The sequence below is a fragment of the Felis catus genome, chromosome B3 (genome assembly GCF_018350175.1).
Source record: "Felis catus isolate Fca126 chromosome B3, F.catus_Fca126_mat1.0, whole genome shotgun sequence".
Lineage (NCBI taxonomy): Eukaryota > Metazoa > Chordata > Mammalia > Carnivora > Felidae > Felis > Felis catus.
This window is the reverse complement of record NC_058373.1, coordinates 138,668,574-138,693,892: the sequence shown is the minus strand read 5'-3', so window position 1 is coordinate 138,693,892 and position 25,319 is coordinate 138,668,574. Positions and strand designations below refer to the sequence as shown.

At 54.9% G+C, this 25,319-nt stretch overlaps 1 protein-coding gene across 5 annotated transcripts in view; it reads right to left on the bottom strand.

The window, feature by feature from the left end:
- The window catches only part of LOC101082667 (B2 bradykinin receptor), a 52,350-nt gene that overhangs the window by 9,556 nt on the left and 17,475 nt on the right, over positions 1 to 25,319 (bottom strand). For 3 of the 5 annotated variants that reach the window (XM_006933087.5, XM_045060488.1, XM_006933090.2), the window contains one exon: positions 17,062 to 17,171. In XM_006933087.5, coding sequence (XP_006933149.2) covers positions 17,062 to 17,135 — 74 coding nt within the window. In that variant the 5' untranslated portion in view covers positions 17,136 to 17,171. Of the gene's footprint in view, positions 1 to 9,584; positions 13,421 to 17,061; positions 17,172 to 18,901; positions 19,039 to 25,319 lie in introns of those variants that run through there. The other 2 variants (XM_006933086.5, XM_006933085.5) reach the window with 2 other exon arrangements.

Here is a 25,319-nt window from a genome sequence, read left to right as displayed (position 1 = left end):
CGGGGTGGGAAATGGAGTGGAGTTGCCCTCTGCCTCTGGGGCTGTGGAGAGAGGGGGCCTGAATTCCAGGGGCTGAGGACAAGGCGAGGGAACCCCGAGTGTTAGGGAGAGGGAGCCTGAATTCTGGGGGGTTAAGGGCAGGGCGAGAGAACCTCAGGTCTTGGGAAGAGGGGTCTGACTTTGGGGGGTTGAGGGCAGGGTGAGGGACCCCAAGTCTGTGGGGAGAGGGGGCCTGGATTCTGGGGGGTTAAGGGCAGGGTGAGGGAACCCAAGCCTATGGGTCAAGGGGGCCTGAATTCCGAAGGCTGAGGGCAGGGTGAGGGAATCCTACATCTAGGAAGGGGTACAGGCCCCTGTAATGTGGAGGCAGGGGGAGGCCAGGAGTGGGGTGAGGGTCCTCTGGGGCCGGGGGCCTGTGTGGGGCCTCTGTAGGGAGAACAGGACAGCAAAGAGACTATTCTAAGGCATGAAGAGACGGCTGGAAAGAGACCCAGGGCTGCCGTCTAGAAACAGGACACCTGGCCAGCGTGCTGGGACAGGTCAACCTTCCCTGGATTGTCCCTGATGCTGATGTTGGGGACTCCAGGCAGCAGGGCCTCCTGAGCTGAGGGCTCGGGCTATGCTCCATGCATATTCCAAGAAGGTGAGCTTGAGCTTAAGGGACTTGGGGACACACAGGTCACAGTCCCCACCATGGCACACACACAGTTCTCTGGTCACTAAACCCCAGAGTCACCCTGTCTCCTCTCCTAGTCACATCCAGCAGGTTCTGCAAGGTCACCTCCCTGGGCTCATCTCTACAGGTGACTTCTAGATGTCGGACATCTTCAGGGCTCTCGCTCAGTCCTCACAAGACACGAGCTGTCTCTTTTATCATCTTTACGTGTCGCCGCAGGAAAGGAACTGAGGCCGGCCCGCTTCTGGCCGGGACCGAAGGCCCAGCCGGCCGTCCTTCCCCTCCGTCCAAGCCTTCCTTCTGGCCGTAGGTGTTAGACAATCACGTGGCAGACACGTCTGCGACAAAGGACTCCCAACCAATCTCCTAGCTTTCTGAGTTTTGTCCTTCTGTCCATGCTTGTGCTGGATTAATATTCCAGAGCACCTGGATTTTGTCATTTCCTAGGACAACAGCCCAACCCCTTGGAATTCGGACTCCCCTGCTGTAACACGCGGAGCCACCCTCCACCCTGGGACATTTCCTGACGGGTGACTCCTGGGCTCCTAATGCCTCTGGACGCGCCTTCCTGTGAGCGTTTGCTGGAAATGCCCCCCCCCGCCCCTCTCTTTCTGCTTAATGCACCTCCATCATTCAAGGCCCCTTTGGTCCTCTGTGAGCACAGGTCTGAGTGTTCATCCTTCTATTCTGCACACACGTAGGGAGCACCTGCAAGGTGCCAGGTGGCTGCTGGGTGCCAAGGGGCAGGGAGGAGGAAGCCTGGCGCCCCCCCCCCCCTTGCCCCCGGGGGCCGCTCATGTTCCATGCGTCTGGCAAGCGATCGAGCCAACATTTGCAGTCAAGTGTGCAAACACCACTATATGAGAGCCCGCAGCGTGCAGCACAGAGGGGGTGGGGACGGATGGGGCCAGGGTCTGGTGTCAAGATGCAAAATCCTACAGTTTGTAGGTTTAACAAGGCACAGATACCTGGAAAGCGACAGGGCGACGGGGGCTGGCTTGAAGGTGTCCCGGGCATGCAGGCAGCTGGGAGCACTGCCCTGGCCTGAGCCAACGGCCATTTAGAAGTGAGGGGCGGGGCGCCTAGGTGGCTCGGTCGGTTAAGCGTCCGACTTCCGTTCAGGTCATGATCTCGCGGTCCGTGAGTTCGAGCCCCACGTCGGGCTCCGTGCTGACAGCTCAGAGGCTGGAGCCTGTTTTGGATTCTGTGTCTCCCTCTCTCTCTGCCCCTCCCCTGTTCATGCTCTGTCTCTCTGTGTCTCAAAAATAAAAATAAACGTTAAAAAAAAATTTAGAAGTAAGGGGCTCTGGGCACCGGCCACTCAGCAGAAAATAGCCCACTGGGCCAGGGGTTCCACAAACCAGTGCAAGTTTAGAAATTTGCACATAAAACGCTGCCTGGACAGTGAGACTCAGCAGGCCCTCCCTGAGGGGAGTCAGGAGAATCCCAGAGCTAATGCAGCCGGGGCCCGGGTGCAACACTTGGAAATGACCTGTGACCGGGGAGGGTCAGCCACAATCCTCTATGTTCTAAAGCCTGAGCCAGACCAGGTCACGTCTCTGCCTGAAACCCTCAGGCTCCCCTCGCAGGGACAGGAAAGCGCTGGGATCGACAGTGGCCCACCCACAAGGCTGCACAGCCCTGCTGCCTTTCTCAGTGTCCTTTTCACGCTCCCCACCCGCTCATCCACTGGCTCTCTGGCCTCTTTGCTCTGTCTCAGACGTGCCACGTCCTCTCCGCCTCAGGGCCTTTGCACTGGCCATTCCCTGTGCCCGGAGCACCCTTCCCGTAGACAGCCACATCCCTCGGGTCCTCCTGGCCCCCACAAATCCCCCCTTATCAGAGAGCCCTTCCCTGAAGTAATACCTCCTCCCTTCTGCCCGCTTCATTTTTCTCACCACCTGGCTACACTGTTTAGTTTTTACTTCCTGTGTCTCCATCAGGCAAGCTGTTTACCTCTTTTGATGAGAGTCTTACTCCGGAACTCCTACGACAGAGCCGACGTGCTCAATCAGCACGTATTTGCTGAATAAATTCATAACCCTATTTATTTATGCTGCATATCGGAATATCAATAGTTTGTCCCTATGTCAACACGCACGTCCTGAACCTCTTGGGGGCTCCAGGTCCCTTGTGGGCAATGGGAAGACGGAGGTGAACAAAGCCTTTTCCGTGTCCCCTTGTGGAGCGCGGGGTCCGTCTGAGGACAAAGACAGGCAGGCAGGCAGACAGTGACTGCACGCCTTGGAAGGCAGAATGGTAATGAAGAGCCAAGGTTACGTCCGAGTATGAAGGCCTAAAGAACGGAAGTCTTGGAAGAATTATGGCAGAGGGATATTTGAATGGGGTTTTGAGAGATGAATAGGAGTTTGGGAGGCAGGCCAGCCAAAACAAACAAACAAACAAACAAACAAACAAATGCAAAAACATTGTAGGTGGAAGGCCCAGCACGTGGATGTGCACGAATGTTGTTTGTGGAAGGCTTACTTGGAACTTAGGAGTCAGCCCAGGGTCAAGCCTCAGACCGCGTTTTCTCATTCCTTTTGAGGACCACTCAGCCCCTGCCCTGGCGTCCGCTCTGTGCAGATTTGCCCCCAAAGGTGTTGTTTTGGTGCAGCAAAGAGCACGAAACGGTTTCAGCTCGGAGTGAGTTCTCTGAGAGCGCAGATACTCCCCTGGCGCTGGGGGGGGGGGGGGGAGGGGGCGAGGGTGGGAAGAGAGCGGGGGACCCTGCGGGGAAGTCCCGGGAAGGCTCAGACCCTCAGTTTCTTCAATCTGGCAGCAAAGGTGCCCTGCCTGCTCCGACAGCTGTTGCGGAGATGAAACAAATCCACGGAAAATGTCACTCTTTCATCATGTGGACGTTCACAGGATGAGATGAATTATGCGTACGTATGTTCCCAGTTTTATGACCTTCCTCTGTGGAATCTGGCAGAAGCCGCCCATATGGAAAGCCTGTTGCCTCATCTTTCAATCAGCCCACGGGCCTAAATGGCCTACGCGTCCGGCGAGAAATGGGGGCGTGAAATCAAGTTCGTTTCCCACAGAAACCAGTAGTGCTCGTATGTCTTTTGCGGGGATGGGATTGATGCTGTGAGCGTGTATCTCTAACACAAGAAACCAGGCCGTGCCCCGTGATCAGAAATGCTCCTACGACCTGGGCGCAGGAGAAATGACACGCTGAAGACAACGCGCACCTTCCCTTGAAGACTTGGGGTCATCCTTGGCTGTCCCAGCCCTCATGGTGGCTACGGATATGTGACAGAGACAGATACGTTGACGGTACACGTGAAATACTTGAATGGGGTTCTCGACTGGGCATTCGGAAAAGATGCCTCAGAAGAGAGCTAACGTTTCAGAGTTTGTTGGCATGATGTGTCTCAGGCAGGGCTCTCCAGAGAAACCAAACCAATAGGATATTTACCTATTCCTATCTATCTATCCATCCATCCATCTATCTATCTATCATCTATCTACCTGTCTATCTATCTATCTACCTATCTGTCTATGGATCATCTATCTTCTTCATCATCATCATCTATCTATCAATCAAGATATTTATTCCAAGGCATTAGTTCATGTGACTACAGAGGCTGGCTATGTCAAAATCCATAGGGCAGAGCAGAGGACTAGAAACTCATGTACGAGTTCATGCAGCAGTTTTGAGGCAGCATTTCTTCTCTGGAAATCTTAGTTGTTGTTCTTAAGGCTTTCAACTGCTTGGATGGGGTCCACCACATTATTGAGGGTAATCTCCTTTACTTAAAGTAAGGGATGTTCACCACATCTACAAAAGACCTTTGCAGCAACCCCGGATTCCTGTGCGATTAAAGAACCGGGTGCTGGAGCCCAGCCAAGCTGACACGTAAGACTCACCATCACAGATGGCATTTAGAACCATGATCCTGGCTGGGATTAGTAAGGTGGCCCACGCAGAGAGAAGAGAAGAAGGCTTAGGGTTGAAGCCTGAGGAGTGCCAACATTTACATTTTAGGTGGAGAAGGAGGTGCTGGGCAAAGGGAACAGGAAGAGCAGCCAGTGGAAAACAGATTCCGTGCCGATCAAGTCTGGGAGACGTGGGGTTAGACCAGGCTTAGAGAAGCATGCCTCCTTGCAGGACTTCTCAGGGCCTTTAATACGCTTTTGAGCATTGTGAAGCCTCGCGAGGAAGGTGTCGTGGTTGCAGTTCTGAGACTTATCGGACCAATCGGGAGCCAGGTTTTGGTTTTGCTTTTGGTTGTTGTTGTTGTGGTCATTTTGTTTTCACTTTGTTTTGTTTCGTTTTGGAAACTTTGGGGAAAATCTTCCAAAGTAAACAGTGGCACCACAATAGCTTACGGAGTGGAAGGTGAGCCCTATGGCTCTAGGAGAAAATGATTTTAGAACTGAATTGAAGAGAAAGAATTCGGGCGGCTAATGGGGTGGGGGCACCCAGGAGAGACAACCAGTCCTCGCCGTGAGAGGGTCTGTTCTTCCCCATGGAGCACGAGGACAGGGGTCAGACTGCCCCGAAAGGCCATCCAGCAGTCGGGATGCCAAGGTCCCACTGCTTTGTCTTCCTCCCAGTGGACAGGTACTTTGGGGAAAAAATCTGACTTGCAAGCAAGGCCCCGGACCTCAGGTCTGATCTGGAATTCGGGGCGAGCGGGTCTGGGCCGCAGAGCCACATGCCAGGGAGGGTTCGGATCCTAGCTCCATCACTGAGGAGCTGGGTGACCTCGGACCGGTTTCTGCGCCGCCTCCGGAAGCCTTGGTTTCTTGGTCTGCGAAGCGGGTCCTTTCCCAGAGTTTGGGGATCAGGTGAGATGCTGTGGTGACGCAGCCAGCGGGAGCTGTCCTGGGTTATTGCTTTGTTCTTGCACAAGAAGGGTTATGTAAGCCGTCCTCTGTCTTGGCCGGGACCCCAGAGAGGAAACAGACAGACAGGGCTGGCCCTCGGTGTGGGCCTCGGAAGTTGACTCAGCGTGGACGGGGTGTCCGGGGAAGCTTCAGAACCCTGTCTTGGTTCATCTTGTGGGGTTGTCCCTAAACAACCTTCCACCAAGTCAGAAGCCGGGAGCCAGGCCCTGTGGCCTCTACTTAGCCTGGTCTGGGAGGCCCTGAATCAGCCTGGCTTTGGGGCCTGGGGAAGGAAGAGGGCAACAGGGCAGCCCCGGTCCTGGGCCAGCAGCCTGGGGACTGGGGTATTTAATAAACCCGGCTCTAGCAGGTCTGTGGTTCGTACACTCTGGGGGGCTTGGGTTTGCCCCTAACATCCTACATGACCTTGAGAAAGGCCTGGGGATCCTCCTTTGGAAAAACTCCCTCGAGCTCTGTCAGATGCTCTATCCTGCTCTTTCTTAGGGACACTTCTGTCACCAGCTGGCATCGCCAGCCCTCAGGAGACCTCAAGGAAGCTTCTGGTTGACTCCTGCATTGCTGGGGGGAAAGGGGTCTGTGTGGACCCCGGTGGGCAGGCTCAAAGGTGAGTGAGTGCGTCCTCAGAACGATTACAGCGCCTCTGGCCGCCTCCCGGGGCTGCCGGAGCCAAGTGCCACAGACAGGCTGGCTTCGAGCAACGGAAATTTAGTCTCTCACAGGTCAGGAGGCTAGAAGTCCAGGATCAAGGTGTCGGCAAGTTGGGGCCCTCCTGAAGGCTCTGAGGAATAGTGTCTTCTATGTTTCCTGGCTTCTTGGTGGTTCTGGGGAATCTTTCACATTCCTTGGCTTGTGGGACCGTCACTCTGATCTCTGACTACATCTCCTTGTGGCCTCTGTGTCTCTATGTGTCTCTCCTCCTCCTATGAGGACCCCGGTCCTTGGACATAGGGCCCACCATAATCCGGTACGACCTCTTCCTACCTTAATGACCTCTGTGAAAACCCTATTCCCAAATAAGATCCTGTTCTGAGGTCCCACGTGGACATGAACTTGAGGGGGGAACGGAATACTATTTAACCCACGAGAGTGCTTTGATCTCTGTTATTCTTCACAGCACCTGGATTCTCATCATATAGGTGAGAGAACAGAAACTCAGAGAACCTGACTGGCTTTGCCCGAATTCCCAGAGGCGGGAATGACAGAGCTGGCATGTGAACCAGGAACCTGGCTCCAAGCCCAGGGCAGTCGCTGTCACATTGGTGCTGCCCTCTACAGTTTATGGAGGGAGCCCTCCTTCCAGAGTCATTAGCTCTGGGTAAGACAGTCACACTTAGGGTGTTAGCTGCCTAGTTTCCAGATGAGGAAACTGAGGCCAAAGGCCGTTGGAGGGGGGGTGAGGGGTTGGCCAAGATCACAATGCGAGTAAGGTGGCATGGTGGGGCCCCAAGGCCTGGCCTCCAAAGTTCTCCCCCTACAATGAAATGTTACCTCTCAGCGTCGGGCACATGAAGGGAACCAGACACAAAAGGCACGTGGTGTTATGATTCCATCCGAACGAAATGTTCAGAAGAGGCAAGTCTGGAGACGGGAGGGTTAGTGGCTCCCGGAGCTGGTGGAGAGGCGGTGGTGGGGGATTTCACGCTGGGGTGATGAGCGTGTTCTGGAACTAGAGAACAGTGACCACACAGCTCTGGGGGCAAGCGGAACCCACTGGAATGGGTGAGCTGTCTGGCTTGTGAGTCATATCTCGATAAAGCTGCTATGGAGAACATCTCAGGGTAAGGTGTCAGCCTCTAGCCCCTGCTGTGTGTGTGTGTGGGGGGGGGGGGTGGATTCTGTAGGAGGTAAATACTCACGAAGCCTACACGATTCAGACTCTGTTAGGGCAGAAACAGCCCCAGCGCGGGCTCAGAAGCTATCCCTGCAGGAAGGCACCTTGAGGCCTTTCTGGGTGACCAGATTCGTAAACCCCCCCCCCAGGGAAGTCACAAGCACCCCTCCTGAAGAGCGGTGGGGTCTTAGCAAGTTACTTCCCTCTCTGGGCCTCAGTTTCCCCATCATGAACTGGCGGTAACGCAGGTGCCCACCTCCCTGAGGGGTCACGAGGGTCTGAAAAGAGGTCAGCGGAGTGTGAGACATTATCATGGGGCCATTTGACCTCAGCTAAAAAACAACAAACAAGCCATCAGGCTTCCAGCCATTCCCACTGCTGAATCGTGACCTCCTCGCCTCGCCCCTGTCCACCCCCCCCCCCCACTGCTCCCAGTCCTCCAGGGTTTGGCGAGAGGTCAGAGGGTGTGGCTCTGCCATGGGCTCAGGGGCTAAGAGCAAGGAGAGAGGGGACCACACTGCCGGTGGCTGCGGATCTAGACTTTGCTTTCCAAATCATGAAGACTGCACCAGGGACTTCAGAGATCGACGACGGCCCTCATCGCTAGCATTCAGTCCCACCAGGTCACTGGCATTCAGCTTGCATTGTGACTCCACCTCCTCACCCACTCGGCCAGGGCAGGCTCAGGGGCCCACCGGTGGGCTTGCGGGGGGGCCGCGGAGGGTCGGGAAGGCAGGGGCCGCTCATGTGGCTGGGCTGGCTGGGGGCAGGTGGGAGGGCGGCTTTCCCAGCCCGTTTCCACCTGCCGAGATCTCAGTTCACGCTTCCAGCCAAGTGGCTGGCTTCCCTCTGGGCTGCAGACATCCTAGAGTCACGCCTACCCTGCGACCAAAGTCCCTTAGAGGAGTGAGCTCCCTCGGGCAGTGGTGGGCAACTTTCTCCAAGCTCAGAGCTGCTGGGGAGGGAAGGGTGCAGGCCGAGTGGGAGGCGCGAGCACTGGAAGGAGCACGGAAAATCTGTCGGACTCTACCCAGTTGTGGACACCAGGGCCAGAGGGCAGAGAACGAGCCAGGAAGTGGAGAGAGGGAAAGATACAAGGCAGGGGCTGGCTCATGACAGGTCTTGCGAGCCACGTTATGGATGTAGAACTTTGTCCCGGGTGCCGGGACACGTTTGCAGGATTTCCTGTTAGAGAGCATGGTCCTCGCCCTCACCATCGTCTTCATCACAGCTGTCATCACCATCATCATCACCATCGTGGCCGCTCACACGCGTCGAGCGTGTACCAGGCACCGGGCTAGACGCTTTTCTGCGCAAATCCTGTCAGCAGCTCTGTAAGGCAGAAGCCCTCATTCGCCCCCTTTTACAGATGAGAAAACGTAGGCTCCGAAAGGATCGGTGAGATGCTCCAGACCACACGACAAATAGGAGCCCCGGCCGGAACCGGGACTGGAATCCAACCCAGGTCTGCCTCATCCCAAGCCTCGGCTCCTAAACGCTGCTCTTTCGGGGTATAGCCCCTCTACGGTTGTGTTTGTGTGAAGACACGTCATTGGATACAGAGTGAAGGATAAGAGCTGGCAGATGGTCGAGGTCAGTATCAGAGACGGCAAGAGCGGTGAGAGGATGCTCAGCCATAGAGAGAAGCACATAGGTCCCGGAAACACATGGGTGGAATCTGAAGGAAGTGCTGATCCGGTAGGTGGGAGGGATGGGGGAGAGGGTGTATTGACCGATGACCCCCAGGTTTCTGGTACGGGTGCGTGGAGGTGTAGATCGAGTAATGCCACTTCTGTAGAGACAGAATAGAAGTGTTCTTTAATGAACGAGTGAATGAACGAATACGTGAGTAATGAGGAGTTCCCCTAAATGAAGTGGGTAATGAGTTCCCCATCGCTGGGATTATGCAAGCAATGGCTACACAACTGTTTGTTTAATCTAGACATTGTAGAAGACACTCCTGCTTGGAAGGGGAGGTGAGAGGGAAGGTCCCCAGTAAATATATATTGCATGCATGAATGATTGAACTTGATGCCACCCCTCTGATTCTAGGGCCTCATGGGGGCTCGCTGGCACCTGGTGGGAGCTTGATGAGTTACCACTGTAGGAACATAGGACAGGGGAGACTATCAAACCCTATTCAATTTTCTTACATTTCTACTTCGGTATATTTTAGAGCCTGCAGTTTAATACATATTAATGAGTTTACACATTGGGTATGCATAATCAAAATTCTTTTACTTATAGGGATACACAATCACAAGAGCTTGGACACCGCTGTTCTGCAGGACAGAAGCCCTAAAGTGGGTTGAGCGGAAATAATGGCCTTCTCGCTGCCTCTTGATTGCAGTGTCCTCACAAAACTAAGGTTTTTGGAACCGTGACATGAAAAACCTCTGCAAAAAAACTCCTCAACCGTTTATTAAGCTGTATGGAAAAGACATATGTTTACACACTTCATCCATTTCTCATTGTTTGTGAATTGCTCCCTCCTTACAATGTAACAGCTCTCTGGGTCTTTCACAGGACAATGTTCTTTATCACAGTGTCAAAACAACCCACTGGGCGGCTGCCCTCCTGCAGACTGATGGCTCCTCAGGCCACGGGAGGACCCCTAAGCGACCATTAGGTGTCCAGAGCTAAATGACCATTTGGTGCCCATCACACACCCGCTGATGGATGAGTGCTACACATTTGCGAAGCACAGCCTCCTTTTTTATTCCACTCACAGTCTGCGCGCGGTTTGACTCCATTAAAATGTTAAACCCTTCCTACTTCTTCAACCTTTTCTTTCTCCAGCTACGAGTGTGTTTATTGGGGCAGAGGGGTGTGCGTGGCAGGGGCACAAAGGCTGGGCATCTTTTCTGACTCCTTTTGCTTTAAAATCTAGAGCTGGTTTGATGAGGATTTACGGCCTGTTTGCCATCCAAGATTTCCTGGTCTTTGGGGTTTCCATCTTCTCCGGAGAGGGCTTGCTAACAAGTATCCAATTACTTTGAGTGAATGAATGCTGTCCTGGTGTCGCTTGCCTTACCATCCTGGTAGCTCCCGAGCTCCACTGCTACTGAGCTGGCCCTCCCCGCCTTGGTTCTCAGCCACATGACGTTGGAGCGTTGGAGCCCGGGAGGTGCGTTCTCCTTACTCCCCATGGTGCCTGCCGGCCACAGCAGGCCGATTGGGAGCCGCGTAGAAAAAAAGAAATGAATCCTCCCTGGAGCACCGGGGGCTTGGCGATAGGACTGTCTCTTAAGCCTCTGGCCAAGGATGCTGGTCCAGCTTCCTGTGGCCTTACTCCTGGGACCCGCCCCGCTCCGCCCATCGCCCTGCCCACCGCTGCCCCATCGCCCCGCCCACTGCTGCCCCATCCAACCACTGCCGGCCCCGCCCAGCGAAGGCGGAGCCACAGCCTCTCCGCAGCGCCTGCTGGAGGCCCCTGGGGGAGGGCGTTCTCCCTTCTGGGTTCCTCGTGTGGGGCCCCAGGGCTTCCTCTTGGTCATATAAGACCAGGCAGCCACGCCGTGACTCAGACCCAGCTGGCCCAAATGAGGCGCTCAGCCCTGTAGGGGAGCTTGGTCCCAGGATCAGCGCTATGGGGTCCGTGACCCCTCGTGCCAAATCATTGGGCTGCTGTCCTCGGGTGGCAATTGGTTGGTGCCCTCGGTTGCTGAGACCGGGACAACGGTGGACGGGCTGGACTCCGCCTGAGTACTGCCCACCCCCAGTCTGAGCATGAGTCCCCGGCAAGTTCACTCAGACATCTCTCGCGGGCATCACAAATCACACATTGAAGGGGTGGCGTGTCCGCAGAACGCTCGCGTGTGTATGCATGTGCGGGGGGCGGGCGGGCAGCGTTACGGGAAGGTGGAAGGCGGGTAACGTTGTTGCGCACCTGCTATGAGGCCAACCCTGAGACGTGCTTTATTTACAGCACCGTTAGCTACAATACCGGTTCTCCTCTAAAGAGCTATTGTAAAACCCGAGTCCGTTTCTTTATAATAAATTTATTTCCATAGCACCTTTCCTTTTTCCCAAGCACTTTCGTGCCTGTTACGTCTTTCAGTCCTCCCAACAAGCTGATGTCACAGAGGACGAAACAGGCAGGGATTAAGTGACGTGCCACTAATTATCAGCAGAACTGGGGCGTCAGGCTCCTCCTCAGTCCTCTCCTCTGCACCAGCCAGGGTGCCTTGCTCCACCACGTCGCAGAACAGCCTTCTGGTCGTTGGAAGTAGTCATTCCTGTTCGAGTTTGCGAGTTCCTCAGAGACAGATTATGCTTGCTTTTTTCTTCCCTCTTGCCCGCGGTGCTCAATACTTGCCTATACAGCAAGTGCTAGATAAGTGCTAAGTGCTCATCGAGTTCTTGTTTGGCACAGACCATCTTGCCCATGGGCAGGGGGAGTGATGGGATCCTGGTCTCCGGGTTCTTACCAGGGATCCCTCAGAGTTCAACCTTCACTGATCTGAGAAATCATCCTCCGGAGTCCCAGCTGAGAGGATTTAAGAGACTGAAGGCAAAACTCCAGCCAGGCCCCCCGCCTGTGGACCCAGCCGTGGCCTCAAAGCTGGGGTGGCAGTTCTCCCGGAGATGTGATCTGGCACGCTGGGGCAGGCTGGGACACCATGTGGGAGGGACACTCAGTCCCTCCTGTCCCTGTCCCCAGGCCCTCTCCACTCCTGGGAAGAAGCAGACTGGCCCACGGGTGGCAGCAAATGGGAACAATAATACCGTCATGTTTATGGAGCCCTTGGCTCTGGGCACGAGGTCACCCCATCCTCGCGGCCTCGCCCGCTGCATCTTGGGCAGGGCGGGAATGAAGCGCCTGTTTGGCCAGAGATGTCGACTTACTGCCCAAGGTCGCATGCCTTCCGTTCCTGCTCGGGCACATCCTGAGGGGCAGCTGTAAGCGCACCCTCACCCACGTGAACCGTAGTCCTCGGGGCGGCCCTCACTGGCTGTTCCCCACCCACTCGGGCAGTCTGTGAATCTGGCGTTCCACCGAGATGGAGGTCCGTAGCGTGCCCATGGAGTTCTCCGTCTTGGTGGACTCCGACACGCAGCCCCCCTTCTGGCACAGTCCCCGGAACACCTCCCGTGACTTCTTGCGGAAGCGCTTGCCCACGATCACGTACACCAGCGGGTTGAGGCAGCTGTTGCTGTAGGCCATGTAGGACGCGATCTGCGTGAAGACGTCGACGATGTGCTCATCCCAGCAGCCGGACAGGATGTTGAGGCGCAGCAGCGTGTCCAGGAAGGTGCTGACCTGGAAAGGCAGCCAGCAGGTGACAAACAGCAGCAGCACGGCCAGGACCAGCACCGTGGCCTTCCTCTCCGTCTGGATCTCCTTGAACTTCTGCATCTCGTTGTTGCGCAGCACCTTCATGATCTGCACCGTGCAGAAGGTGATGACGACCAGGGGCAACAGGAAGCCCACGGAGTTCAGGAGCACGTTGGTGAACACCTCCCAGGTGCGCGACGGGTAGACGATGATGCAGGCCGTGACGTTGTAGCCCTCGGCCGCGTACTCCTTCATGGTCCGGAAGGCCAGCATGGGCGAACTCAGGAGCAGCGTGCACCCCCAGATCACCAGGCTGTAGAGTTTGGCCCAGCGCACCCCGCGCATCCGGCCCATGGACATGGTTTTCACCAGGGCCAGGTAGCGGTCGATGCTCACCAGCATCAGGAAGCAGATGCTGCTGTACAGATTCATGTAGAGCATGGTGTTCACCACGCGGCAGAGGACCTCCCCAAAAAGCCAGTCGAAGTTGTGGGCGATGGTGATGGCCCAGAAGGGCAGCCCGCAGGCCAGGATCAGGTCCGCCACGGCCAGGTTGCCCAGGTAGATCTCGGCCACCGTGCAGCTGCTCTTGTGCAGGCAGAAGACGCCGAGGACGAAGATGTTCTCGAGGGCCGCCAGCACGAACAGGACCCAGAGGAAGGGAGCCTGGATGGCGTTGAGCCAGCTCCACCACTCGGCATAGACGCAGCCCTGGGACGACGTCCCGTTGAGAGTGGACTCAAGCACCTGCGAGGTGATGTTGAGCATTTCGACGCTGAAAGAAAAGCGCAAAAGAGGCTGTTACACCTCAAGGTCACAAGAAGGAGGAGAGACAACTGACGCAGCAGGAGGGGGACTCAGCAAGCAGCTTCCGGAAGCGAGGTCGGGAGGGGCGCTCAGGCCCTTTCTGCCGCGTGCTCAGAGACCGGGGCGCCCCGGACTCCCTGGGGTCTTTCAGAGGGACCCCGTCTCCTTGGGCTGAGCCAAGAGCTCGTGTTCTTTGCCTGGCAGCTCCATTGGGATGTTTCCTTGGACGGTGTCCACCCGCGGCACCAACGATCAGTCTTGGGCCCTGGGCCTCCTCGAAGCTTCCGTGATGGGAGGATGCAAAACACATTCCTTCCTTATCGCGTGGGCCCCTCCCAAGGGAGCTGGGCATCTTTCAGCCTCTCGTGGCCTGGTCACGGTGAGTAATTTATTAGAGGAGAAAGATGATATCATGCCAGACAGTGATATTCCAACCTGCCTCCGAGACCACAGCCCATCTGCCCACACCCTGTCTCCTTCTGGCAGAAGGCAGCGCTGTGCTTCCAGAACCTCCATCAGCCAAGTGTTGACGACAGTCCGAGGTCATGTGATGGCAAGGGAAGGCAGGGGCTTTGGAACCAGACAGTTCATATCTCGGCGCGTTCATTGGCTGTGTGACCTTGGGTAAGTTAATTAGCCTCTCTGAACCTCAGTGACCTACCTTGTAAAATGGGAATAACAGAATCTACTCCTCAGGGCTGCGGTGGGAATCCAAGACAGTGGGCAAAAAGCTGTGCTCTTGGCTCAACAAGCACGAATAATTATCGACTTTTCGTGAACTTACGAGAACAACCGGCACCACTGTTTTCAGGTTCTGGCTCCTGTATTAGCGACTGTATCATTAACTCACTTCTTCCTCTTCCACTCTTGGGTGCGACTCAGACCATGGGGCGGTTCATTTTCTGGAAGTGTCACTGTTCGGGCTACTTCCCCTCTACCTTCTGCCAAGAGGCACGGGGGGTTGGACAGCTCCCTAGCTGTGTGGTCTTAGGCAAATTGCTTGACCTGCCCGAGCTTCCATTGTGTTTCCTTTGGAGGAAAACACTGCTCTCTTCTTGACCGGCTTTGTACCGCTGTTGCAAGGTCCAACTCAAAGCGCGGGCGTGAAGACACATCGAAAGCGGAGAGTACCACCAGAGGGCAAGACCGAGTAGATGTTTCCCTAGTGCCCAGGGCAGGGAGAGTCAGGGAAGGTGGTGGGAGGGGAGCTCTTCCTGGGGGGGTGAATCCTTCCGGGGCAGGCTCATTGGCTGGGAGGTGGGGGGTGGCGGGCTGAGCCACAGCTAAGGGAAAGCATCTGCTGTTCACCGGTGGGATTTCCTAGGAAAAGCCCCTCTGCTTCCGGGACCAGCTGGCTGGCTTTGAGCGGCCAGACTGGGCACCTGTGACTAACTCATTCCTCAGTGCAATTGTTATTTATGTATTTATGTATGTATGTACGTACGTATGTATTCATTTATTTAATTTTTTAAAACACTTGTCTTTTTTTTAATGTTTTATTTATTTTTGAAAGAGAGAGAGAGACAGACAGAGTACCAGTGGGGGAGGGGCAGAGAGAGAGGGAGACACAGGATCCCAAGCAGGTTCCAGGCTCTGAGCTGTCAGCACAGAGCCCGACGTAGGGCTCGAACTCTCGAACTATGAGAACGTGACCTGAGCCGAAGTCGGACGCTCAACCGGCTGAGCCACCCTGGCGCCCCTGCAATGGTCCTTTCAATGTGCTTTGAGCATCTTCCCTGTGCTGAGCTCCACCCTGTCTGTAGGGACCCAGAGGTGAGTGCCACGTGTCCCCCACGCCCTGCCAAAGCTCCTGGCAACTGTGGTCTAGAGTGTGATGGATGCCGTGGGGGTGTGGGGCACAGAATTGGGTGTGTGTGGAGAAGGACGGAGGTGACCCTGTGACTCTGGAGCTGGATCTCGAAAGACGAGGAACATGTCAACAGAGAGCAAAAAGAACAGTGTTATGTGGCAACAGAGGGTGGCTACATTTGCAGTGAGCACAGCGTAACATATAGAGAAGTTGGATGGCTATGTTGTACCCTGGAAACCAAGGTAGCATTGTGTCTCCACTATTCTCAAATAAGAAAATGAGAAAACAAGACAAACAAACAACACCAACAAGGAGAGAGGAAGACCAGGCAGAAGGAGCAGGTTGAGCGGAGGTGCAGAGATGCGGAAGCCTCCGGCATGTTCTGGAAGGCAAGGTGGCAAGTGGCCAGGGATGGGATGAATAAAGGAAAAAGGACAGTCATCACTGGCTGCTAAGAAAGTGAAGCTTTGTCCCTGAGAGCTTTAAGGAGGGAGTGATGGGATAGGAGAAAGGCTCTGGGAAGATTCTTCTGGCGGAGTGGTGATTTGGATATGTCCCCCAGTTTTTTGCTACCCTTCCCTTCAAAGGGTGGAGTCTAGTTCCTCTTGCAGTGAATGTAGCCGCTGACTTGCTTCCCACCCATGGTGGCAGTGACAGTGTGTGAGTCCGCGGTCTGTCATAAAACACATTGCAGTTTCTTCCTTGGCCTTGCAAGGGTGCTTGCTGTGGGGGCAGCTGGCAGCCATGTTGTGAGGGCACTCAAGCAGCGGTGTGGGAGGAACCAACTTGCCTCCTTGGAAGCAGATCCTCTGGCCCCAGTTCAGCCTTTGGTTGACCCTGGGACCCTAGCCTTGGAGTATTCCGGCTGAGACCCCAGATATCACAGAACAGAGACGGGCCGTCCCCACTGGGCCCTAAGTTCCTGACCTGTGCGAACTGGCAGGCTCCTTCCAGAGCCTCTGGATGTAAGGCTTCTCCTGGACAACCTCCTTGGTCCAGCCTTTGGCCCTGTTTTTGCAGCTACATAAAACCCATTTTCTCAGTGACCCAGGCTTGGACAGTTGTCTCTCAGGGTCTGGGTCTCGGAAGACGGAAGTATGGCCAGATGCTGCCTGTTAATTTCCCAGCAATATGGTCCTTTGCCAACGGGATGGCCCCTGGCCCTTAGCTGGCTCTGAGAAGCCACTAGATTGTCGGAGGTGGCCTGGGGAGTGCAAAACTGGGAGTTAAGTGCCCCGTGGCTGCCTGGTCATCTCCATGGTATGCTGCACCCCATACAGGGCTGAGAAGCCAGGCAGGGCCCCTCTGCCCTTTGTCTCGCCAGCCCTGAACCCTCAAGACCGACCCTCCCTTTCTTCTGCTTCCACTCGCAATCGGTTCTCTCTATGGAGTGGCTAGGCCTTCTACCAGACATCAGACATGAGTTGGAGACATCCCTTCTCCGTGGTGACCTGGTGCATCTCTGATTCCTTGGGTGTTGACTTCAGAATGTCACTCTCTTCATTTCCAAGTTCATTTGGGATGGGTCGCACATGACCATCACTTCTGTATCCTCCTCCCGCATCCCCGTACCCCACCAAACCCAACAGAACACCACCCGCCCTGCTCCCACCAGGTCCATGGGGGACTCGAACACGGGCCCTACCAGCCCTCGAGAGGTTTTTTTTTTTTCCGCGGATCCCACATTGCCTGTTGCTTTCACTGTTGCCCAGGAGATGGGGGTCACGTTCCCCAAGTCTTCTCCAGGCTGTCTGCCCCTCCCACCATAAGCAGTAAATCAAGGAATTCTTTTGACTTACCCGAAAGTGGCTGTGGTGGGCACGGGGTCCTCATGAAAAGACACGAACATATGTCTCCTCCAGGAAGAGAACATTTGGACTCAGAGGGAGATGTGTGTGAGGCGCCCGGGCTGATCGGAGGAGAAAAGACAGTTAGATCGTGGGCTGGGGACCATAAAACACACATGTGTTTGTCCACGAGGGAAGGGAAATCGAGCCCTTCACTTAACAAATATTTATTCAGCAGCTGCTGCATACTGGGTGCTAGGGACATAATGGCACAATGTCCTGTCCTCCAGGAGCTTACAGTTTAATGGAGAAGCCAGACATTACTGAAATAGTCACTAAATAATTGAAAACTGATGCAAGTGCTATGAAATAAAGGTCCCACGGAAGCATATAAGATGGAGTCCTAAACCAGCCTGGCGTGGGGGGGGGGGGGTTGTGGGAAATGGATATTTATTTTTTAAGAGCTGAGGGTGAGCAGGAGGAAACTGAGCAAAAAGATGGCGGTGGAGAGGAGGATGTCTACGAAGGAGCAGCGTTGCAAAGGCCCCGAGGCAGGAAGAAGCTTGGTGTGGATGTGTGTTAGGCCCTGGTGGCCACGGGGGGACGGAGGGTACGGGATTGTGGCAGGGACAGAGTGGAAGCAGGGAGACCGGTTAGCACGTTCAGCCCTGGTGTAAGGCTGGCCATGAGAGCCCAGGGAGGAGAGCGAGGGACGTGTCAAAGACACCCCCCACCACAGGTGCTGCCATCTCCTGTGAAGGCAAGAGGCAGAGGGCTGACTTGGAGAAGGGGTCATGTGTTTCGACTGGGACGTGTTAAGTTTGAGGTGCTTCTGAAACTCACAGGGAAGGGTGCAAGTAGCCGTGGGGCTCAGAGTGGGTCTGGAGCTGGGAGTGGGGGGCCTGGGCTGGAGGATCTCCAGGGGCTTCGAGCCTAAAGGCAAAGGCGGGTACAGAGGAGCGGTTCCAACCCTTCTGGTGGTGACTGCCACAGTGTGCTCTCAAGGTCTGAGCCCCGGGTGAGAGGGACTCAGAGCCTTTCTCTGTCCCTCTTCATGTTTCACTGTACAGCTGACCCTCGGACAGCACAGCTTTGAACTGCGAGGGTCCAGGTATGCGGATGTTTTCCAATAAATACGGTACACTCCTGTAAATGTAAATTTACTTTCTCTTCTTTGTGATTTTCTTTTTTTTTTCTTTAATATTTATTTTAGGAGAGAGAGAGAGCACGTGAGCGAGCATGAGCAGGGGAGGGGCAGAGAGAGAGAGAGAGAGACAGAGAAAGAGAATCCCAAGCAGGCTCTGCACAGTCAGCACAGAGCCTGATGGAGGCAGTGGGGTGGGGGCGAAAGCGGGGGGCTTGATCCCCCGAACCGTGAGATCATGGACCTGAGCTGAAACTGAGAGTCGCAGACACTTAATGAACTGAGCCACCCGGGGGCCTCCTTACGTTTCTCTTAATAACATTTGCTCCTCCCTAGCTCACTCTATTGTAAGACACTACATATTACATATGACATACAAAATATGTGTTAATCGGCGGGTTATGTTATTGGTAAGGCTTCTGGTCAACAGTAGGCTCTCAGCAGTTAAGGTCTGGGGGTGTCAAAAGTTAGATGCGGATTTCCGACAGGGAGGGCTGTCAGCACCCCTCCTCCCAGCTTTGTTCAAAGACCAACTGTACTCTCATCCCGGGAGGTAGGCATCTGCCACAGGCTGGCCTTGCCGAGGAGGTGGGGGTGCAGAGATGGGGGAGGTCACTCGTCCGGGTGCCAGTGCTAACAAGACCCAGAGGTGGGGCTTGAACCCCCCCCCCTTCTGGTCCAGATCTCAAGCTCGCGCTGGGATCTCACCTGCCCTCTTGCTCCTGTCCAGAAGGGGTGTGAAAACCAGGGTGCCCATGTGCACGTGCATGGAGCCGTGGATCTGCCCCGCCCCGGGTTTTAGCCACCCCTCAGCAGGCACACGGAGCTTCCAGAAGCCAGCTCTCCTAATCCAGTTGTAGGAGGTGAAGGGAAGGCGGCCGACAGTCCAAGAAACATTAAGGCATTAGAAAAAGAAGAGACTGAGTTAGTAAGCAGGAAACGAGGCAGAAGATATTTAATGAACATCTGGAAAAGGTTTTCCTGAACCCCTGAACTGAGTGGAGGTCAGGATTTGGAACTTGCAAGAGGAGGCCAGCAAGCAGCCAAGTCCTGCTGATGCTTCAGGGACGGAAGGGGTCTGGGGGAAGGGAAGAAAGGTCTAGTAGATTGCCTTTTGGGGAGGGCCTCCCTGCTCCCTGGAAAGCGGAGGGCAGAGGCCATGTGTTTGAATCATTCATTCCTCCAGGACCCTTACTGAGATGGGGGGGGGGGCGGGGGAAAGCAAGGTGAGCTTCCCCTGCCCCATGGGGCTCCCCTCTCCTGCTGAGGGACTTCAGTCTGTCCCAGGCCCCCCAATTCCACCCAGACAGTGACAACTGCACAGGTGACTGCGGGCGGGGGCGGGGGTGCTTCAGCTCAGTCACCCTGGGGAGTGCCCAGTGTTTCCTCGAGGCCCCTGGGAGTTGGGTGTTCCCGGATCTGGCCAGCTGATCCTAATTGCTGGCTAATGGCTGTAAACATTGCTCTCATTTTGAAAACAAAGCCGGGAGTTTCTCTGCAGCCCTCTGGAGAGGGGGTTTCAAGTCTGGAGAAATTGTAGATGCCAGTTGCTTCTCTGCCTCTGCTGGCGGAGGCATCCCCAGGAGGATTCTGCCTGTGGGAGCGCAGGCAGCTCCAGGCCACTCTCCCTGCAAGCCCCCCCACCCCCACCCACCCAGGAACCTCAGCAGGGCTGGCTTCCTTTGGGCTTGGCCAGTGGGAGCACCAGCAGGGCGGGGAGGGAGGAAGTACATGGAGCATCAGCTGGGGCGTGGGCTCCCAGTTCTCTGCCTCAGGGCCTCCAGGGGCCGAGCTCACAGCTCCTATCAGGGGCCCTTCCCACCTCGCTGGCCAGGATTCTGGAGACTGCCACCTGGTCCTGTTCAGTTCTCTGGGAGGGAGGGGGTGACCCGTGCCAGGACCTTGGCTGTGCTGGCTCTGGTGCCCCGCCGGCACCCCCACACGCCGTCCACACTCCGAAAATAGACCCTCTGTCAAAAACACCTCAATATTACCCAGTGTGAATGTGCCTTCTCTTTCCTCCCGGGACCCTGTCGAATAGGCCCTGGGATTATAAAATCTGATGTCAGAGAGCGATCGGAAGGAATGTGGGAGAGAGCTTGGGGTAGCTCAAGCTGGCACGGGGAGGGGGGAGCGGGGGGGGGGTGCGGTGGCCAGGCGTGCGGCACTCTCCGTGTGACCCTGAACGAGCCCCCTTGCCCCCCTGGGCCTCGATGTCCTGGTCAGTCCCCCCGCAGACTGACCCTCCTGGCTGGAGTAGAGGTAGAAGAGAGGGGGGTGACCCTGCGGCTGGGCTCTCCCCTCGTTGCTCACACTGATGTTCAGAAGGAAGCTTCCAACATTCTGATTCCCTTGTTCATCTGCCTCAGAATCCTGTCCAAGAAGGACTTGCTTTAAAAAAGATCTCCCTCCGTTGAGTCACATCGACACTGGCCATCCGTTCTGCCGGGAGTAAATTCCACCGGAGTCTCAGAGGGATCCGGTTTTGGTTTGTGTCTGGGGGGCTCTGAGGCTGCAGCCGCCACAAAACACACAGTGCCACTTCCTCAAGGGCCAAATCTCGCCTTGTGTGGGCCCCCCAACCTGGGATCCCAGCCGTGGCTGCGTTTTGTGGCCGCGTGCTAAAGCAGGGAGCTGTTGCCCGAAGCGAGGGTTGAGGGCTGAATGGCAAATAACCCCGTATTGTGTGGTCACTCTTCCCGCCGGGGCGTCCCAGCCCTGTTGGGGTGTTTTCAACACCCCTGTGGGATTTGCTTTCACCGAAGAGGGCGGGCCTCGTGCCTGAATCTCGTCTGACTTTAGTAGCGGGGCTTTTATACGGCAGGCCATTGTATTTATTTGTCACAGGTTGTTGTTATGACAGATGACACTCGTTTTCCGTTTAGTAAGAAGGTGGCCACGTGAAGTGACCGTTCAGAAGTAAGTCTATTAAAGAAGTAGCTGGACAAGTGGCAATAGTATTGCAGAGCCCGCAGGGGGAGTGACCGAACTGGGGGGAAACAACCCCAAAGCACCCTAGAAACTTGTGTCGCCAGCCAGGGGGCCCAGCGCGGCAGCCAGAGGCTTCCGGGATCAGAACCGGGTCCCCCTCTGCTGGGCTTGTCATTTGGGGCTTAGTGTAAAAATAGCCCCCACCTCGCAGGGCCGCGGTGAGCAGCGGATGAGTCAGTGCTTGAACAGGCACAGAGCATGCGGTCAACGTATTCCAGAATGTGAGCTGCCCTTCCCGCCCCTGTGGGAGGGCTGCTCTGCTTCGGCCACACCACGGGAGGCATGGGACTTCGGAGGGGACCCTTCCGTGGGGCCTGCTCTCCCACTCACACACCCAGCCTAGGTTTTCGGACACTGATCCCAAAGCTGGGTGGAGAGATGATGAGGGGTCACTGGGACATCGCCGGCCCCGCGGGTCTGGGGGGAACACTTGAGATTGTAGTTCTGTCTTCCATGTGAACAAAAGATGTGTGCGTGTGCGTGTGCGTGTGTGTGTGTGTGTGTGTGTGTGTGTGTGGCCCTCTACCCCATTATACTCAGCACCCCGAGTGGGAAGGGACCTCCCCCTCCACCCCGCCCCCTCCGCCCTGCCTGCACCGATCTGCACATCCCAGTCTCTCGAACACCACTTGCTCCAGGAAGAAGTGGAATGTCTCAGACCACCCAGCCCTTTGGAGTCCAGGCCAGAGCTGGAAAGAACCGAGGTCTCTTGAATCACATCTTAGAGCCCTCTGCCAGACACATCATCTCCAGAACAAATGCTTTCCTCTAGAATCGGATCTACATGAGTGCCGGGTAAGGATGCGGCTTACAGATAAGCACCCAGGGAAACTTCAGGCCACAGTAAATACTGGGGGGCTGGGGAAGGAGGTGGGCTCATGCACCACATGGGCCTCGGCAGCGGGGAAAAAGTGTGGCCTGGCCACAGAATTTCCAAAGGACTTTTTTTCCTCTTTGTCCCTAAAAAAAGGCCATACCCGACTATGGGGAAGGATGGGGTTCTGGGAAGTCCTCCCGCATTCCAGGAACTCCTAGAGAGCTGAATTGGAAGATCCAACCCAATCATGTGGGTCCTTCCGGCATTTGGACACTTTATGGGCCTGGAATGTTTTGGAAACATGTATAGAGAATGTAAGAGGAGCAGAGACCCTCACCCACATGCTTTCTGCCTCACAGGGTAGGGTGCACTCACCCAACTCTGCCCGCCCTCAGATACCCCAGGGCTGGCTCAGTCTTTATGCTTTGCCTCCTTATTATGGAAGGTTCTTCTGTTCAACTTGTTTTGACTCTTTTCCCCACATTGGTTTTTGGAGGTTTTTTTTGTTTTTTTTTAAGTTTATTTATTAAAAAAATTTTTTTAACGTTTATTTATTTTGAGAGAGAGAGAGAGAGGGAGAGACAGCGCATGAATGGGGGAGGGGCAGAAAGAGAGAGAGAGGGAGACACAGAATCCGAAGCAGGCTCCAGGTTCTGAGCTGTCAGCAGAGCCCGACGTGGGGCTCGAACCCATGAACTGTGAGATCATGACCTGAGCTGAAGTCAGATGCTTAATCAACTGAGCCACCTAGGCGCCCCAAACTATTTTTGATAGAGAGCACAAGCAGGGGAGGGGCAGAGAGAGGGAGAGAGAGTCCCAAGAAGGCTCCAAGCTGTCACGGAAGAGCCCTGAGGGCTCAATCCCACTGACCATGAGACCATGACCTGAGCTGAAATCAAGTGCCAGATGCTTAACCAACTGAGCCACCCAGGCACCCCTGGGGTTTGGGGTTTTAATGGGAAACTTCATTGGACATTCTAACACCAATCCTTCCCCTTAAAAAAAAAAAAAAAAAAAACCCTCCCTATTAGTTTCACAAGATAACATAACCAATCAAGAGCATTTGTGTTCAAAACTCCCAGAGTTCTATCCCTACGCACATCCACATGCAAGCATCCTTTCTTCTCCCATGATTATACATGGAATATCATATCAAGTCACTGTATTTGCTTAGTGTTACTTATGAAACCATTCCTTTATTCCAATCCCTTTTCATGTGCTAGATTTTCCCTGTGCCAAGTGAAGGAAAAGAAACCTCATTTAAAATGGGGTCGGGAGGCCAGCAGGCCGACCTTCAGTGCTGCTCCCAGCAGCCCTCCACAGCCCCAGCAGAAAACACGCAATCCCAGCAGAAGGAATCTCGGGCTTCCCCTTTACAGCCCCAGGGGGAAAGAAGGAAGATTGTCTCCTCGCTCAGCAACAGCCCAGCCAATGAGAGATAGACGCAGCTCAGCCAATGAGAAGCCGCTATACTTCCAACTCCCAGTTTCCTCCAATGGGCTTTTTGTTTATAACAGCCCTCCTGACTTCCCCCTCTTCCCTCTGGAAAAAGAGCTTTACTCTGTTCTCCAGGCTTGTCCATGGCTTCGCTGTAGTTATGTGTTTCACGTTGTGATTCTGTTACTCTCAAATAAACCATTTTTTTCTGGTAAAAGAACTGACAGTCTTATTTTTAAGGTTAACATGCCCCAGCCACTGTCACCCCTCTCCTGATCTCCAAGGACGTTCCCTATGTATGCTCCCACCTCCTTGCCTTTGCTGGGGCTGCCCACCCCCGTCTGGGTGCCCTGTGCAGGTGGCTGTGGCCTGTGGGGATGGTGCGGACCGCTCAGCTGGCTGCATGGGGCCTGGGAAGTCGGCAGTCCCTGGGGCCCCGCTTTGGGGGTGCAGTGGGGAGCTTGATGGATGGGCTACAGAGGAATGGCCACCGTGTGTGTGTGTGTGTGTGTGTGTGTGTGTGTGTGTGTGTGTGAATGTGGAGGAGCATAGGCTGAGTCCCTGGAGATGTCCCCAAAGGGCTGGAAAGACAAGGGACCGGGGTTTCATAACTGAGATCCAACCAGGTCGGAATCCCAGCTCCAACACGGACTCGCCGTGTATAACCTTGGACAAGCCGCCGAACCCCACCAGACCTCGGTGTTTTCATCCATCAAATGGGGATGTTCATAGCGCCTATTTTGTGGGTTTGCTGTGAAGATAAGGAGGATAGTGAAAGCGAAATGCTCCCGACAACGTGTGACCCGTGTGCGGTGCTCGGTGAATGTCAGTGTGCCCTTCCTCTGTGCCCTGTATCAGGTTGCTGCCAACAATTTTCTTGGAGGAAAGAATTTTGCTTTCACGAAAATGCTCCACCTACTCCCACCCTCCCTTTTACAAAAGGGAAAACGGAGGCCCAGAGAGGCGATGAGATGTTTAAAGCGACACAGCAAATAAGTGCCAGCCTATGACAAGTCCTTGCCTGTCTCCTGCTGGAGTGGCCGTTATTTAGGGGTTTGGTACAGGCCAAAGGCGACCTGGGGGTCTGGAGGCATTTACAAGACTGGGGCCACTGGGGACAGAGCCCGAGGACCTGTCTTAATTGAAGCACGGGATTCTTGTACCGAGTATATTCCTCCTTCCTACTTCCTTCTGCCCCCGGAAACTCTTTCTGGGTTAACCTGACAAGATCCGGGACTACTAGGGTGAGAAGGGCTTTTGAACACTATTTCACCAGACTCCCTCATGTTATAGACACGGACACAGAGACCCGGGGATGGTGGGCGTGCCCCCAGGACGCACAGCCGGCTGGTGGCAGAGCTCAACTTTGAAACCAGGTCCTGGAATCCTGGCATTCTGGAGTCCTGGCACCCAGGCCCCCTGTTCTTTTTTTTTGTTTTTGTTTTTGTTTTTTAATTCCACAGCTACCCCTGTCCTATGCAGAAGAAGGAGCTGTGTGCTAACATTGTCTGATTGTGAACACGTTTAAAAACCCCGACTCAGGGCGCCTGGGTGGCTCAGTTAGTGAAGCATCCGACTCTTGATTTTGATTCAGGTCCCGATCTCACGGTCCTGAGATCGAGCCCCGCTTCAGGCTCTGCGCTGAGTGTGGAGCCTGCTTGGGATTCTCTCTCTCCCTCTCTCTCTGCCCCTCTCCTGCTCTCTCTCTCTCTCTCTCTCAAAATAAATAAATAAACATTTTTTAAAAATATAAAAAAAACAACACAAAACCTCATACCCCTAGCCCACGCAGGTGTGGATGGCTTACACCAAACCTGAGAGCAGCGCCTTTGTGCGATTATAAAGATGTCCTTTCCACTTTCCTATAGGTTCCAGGGTTTC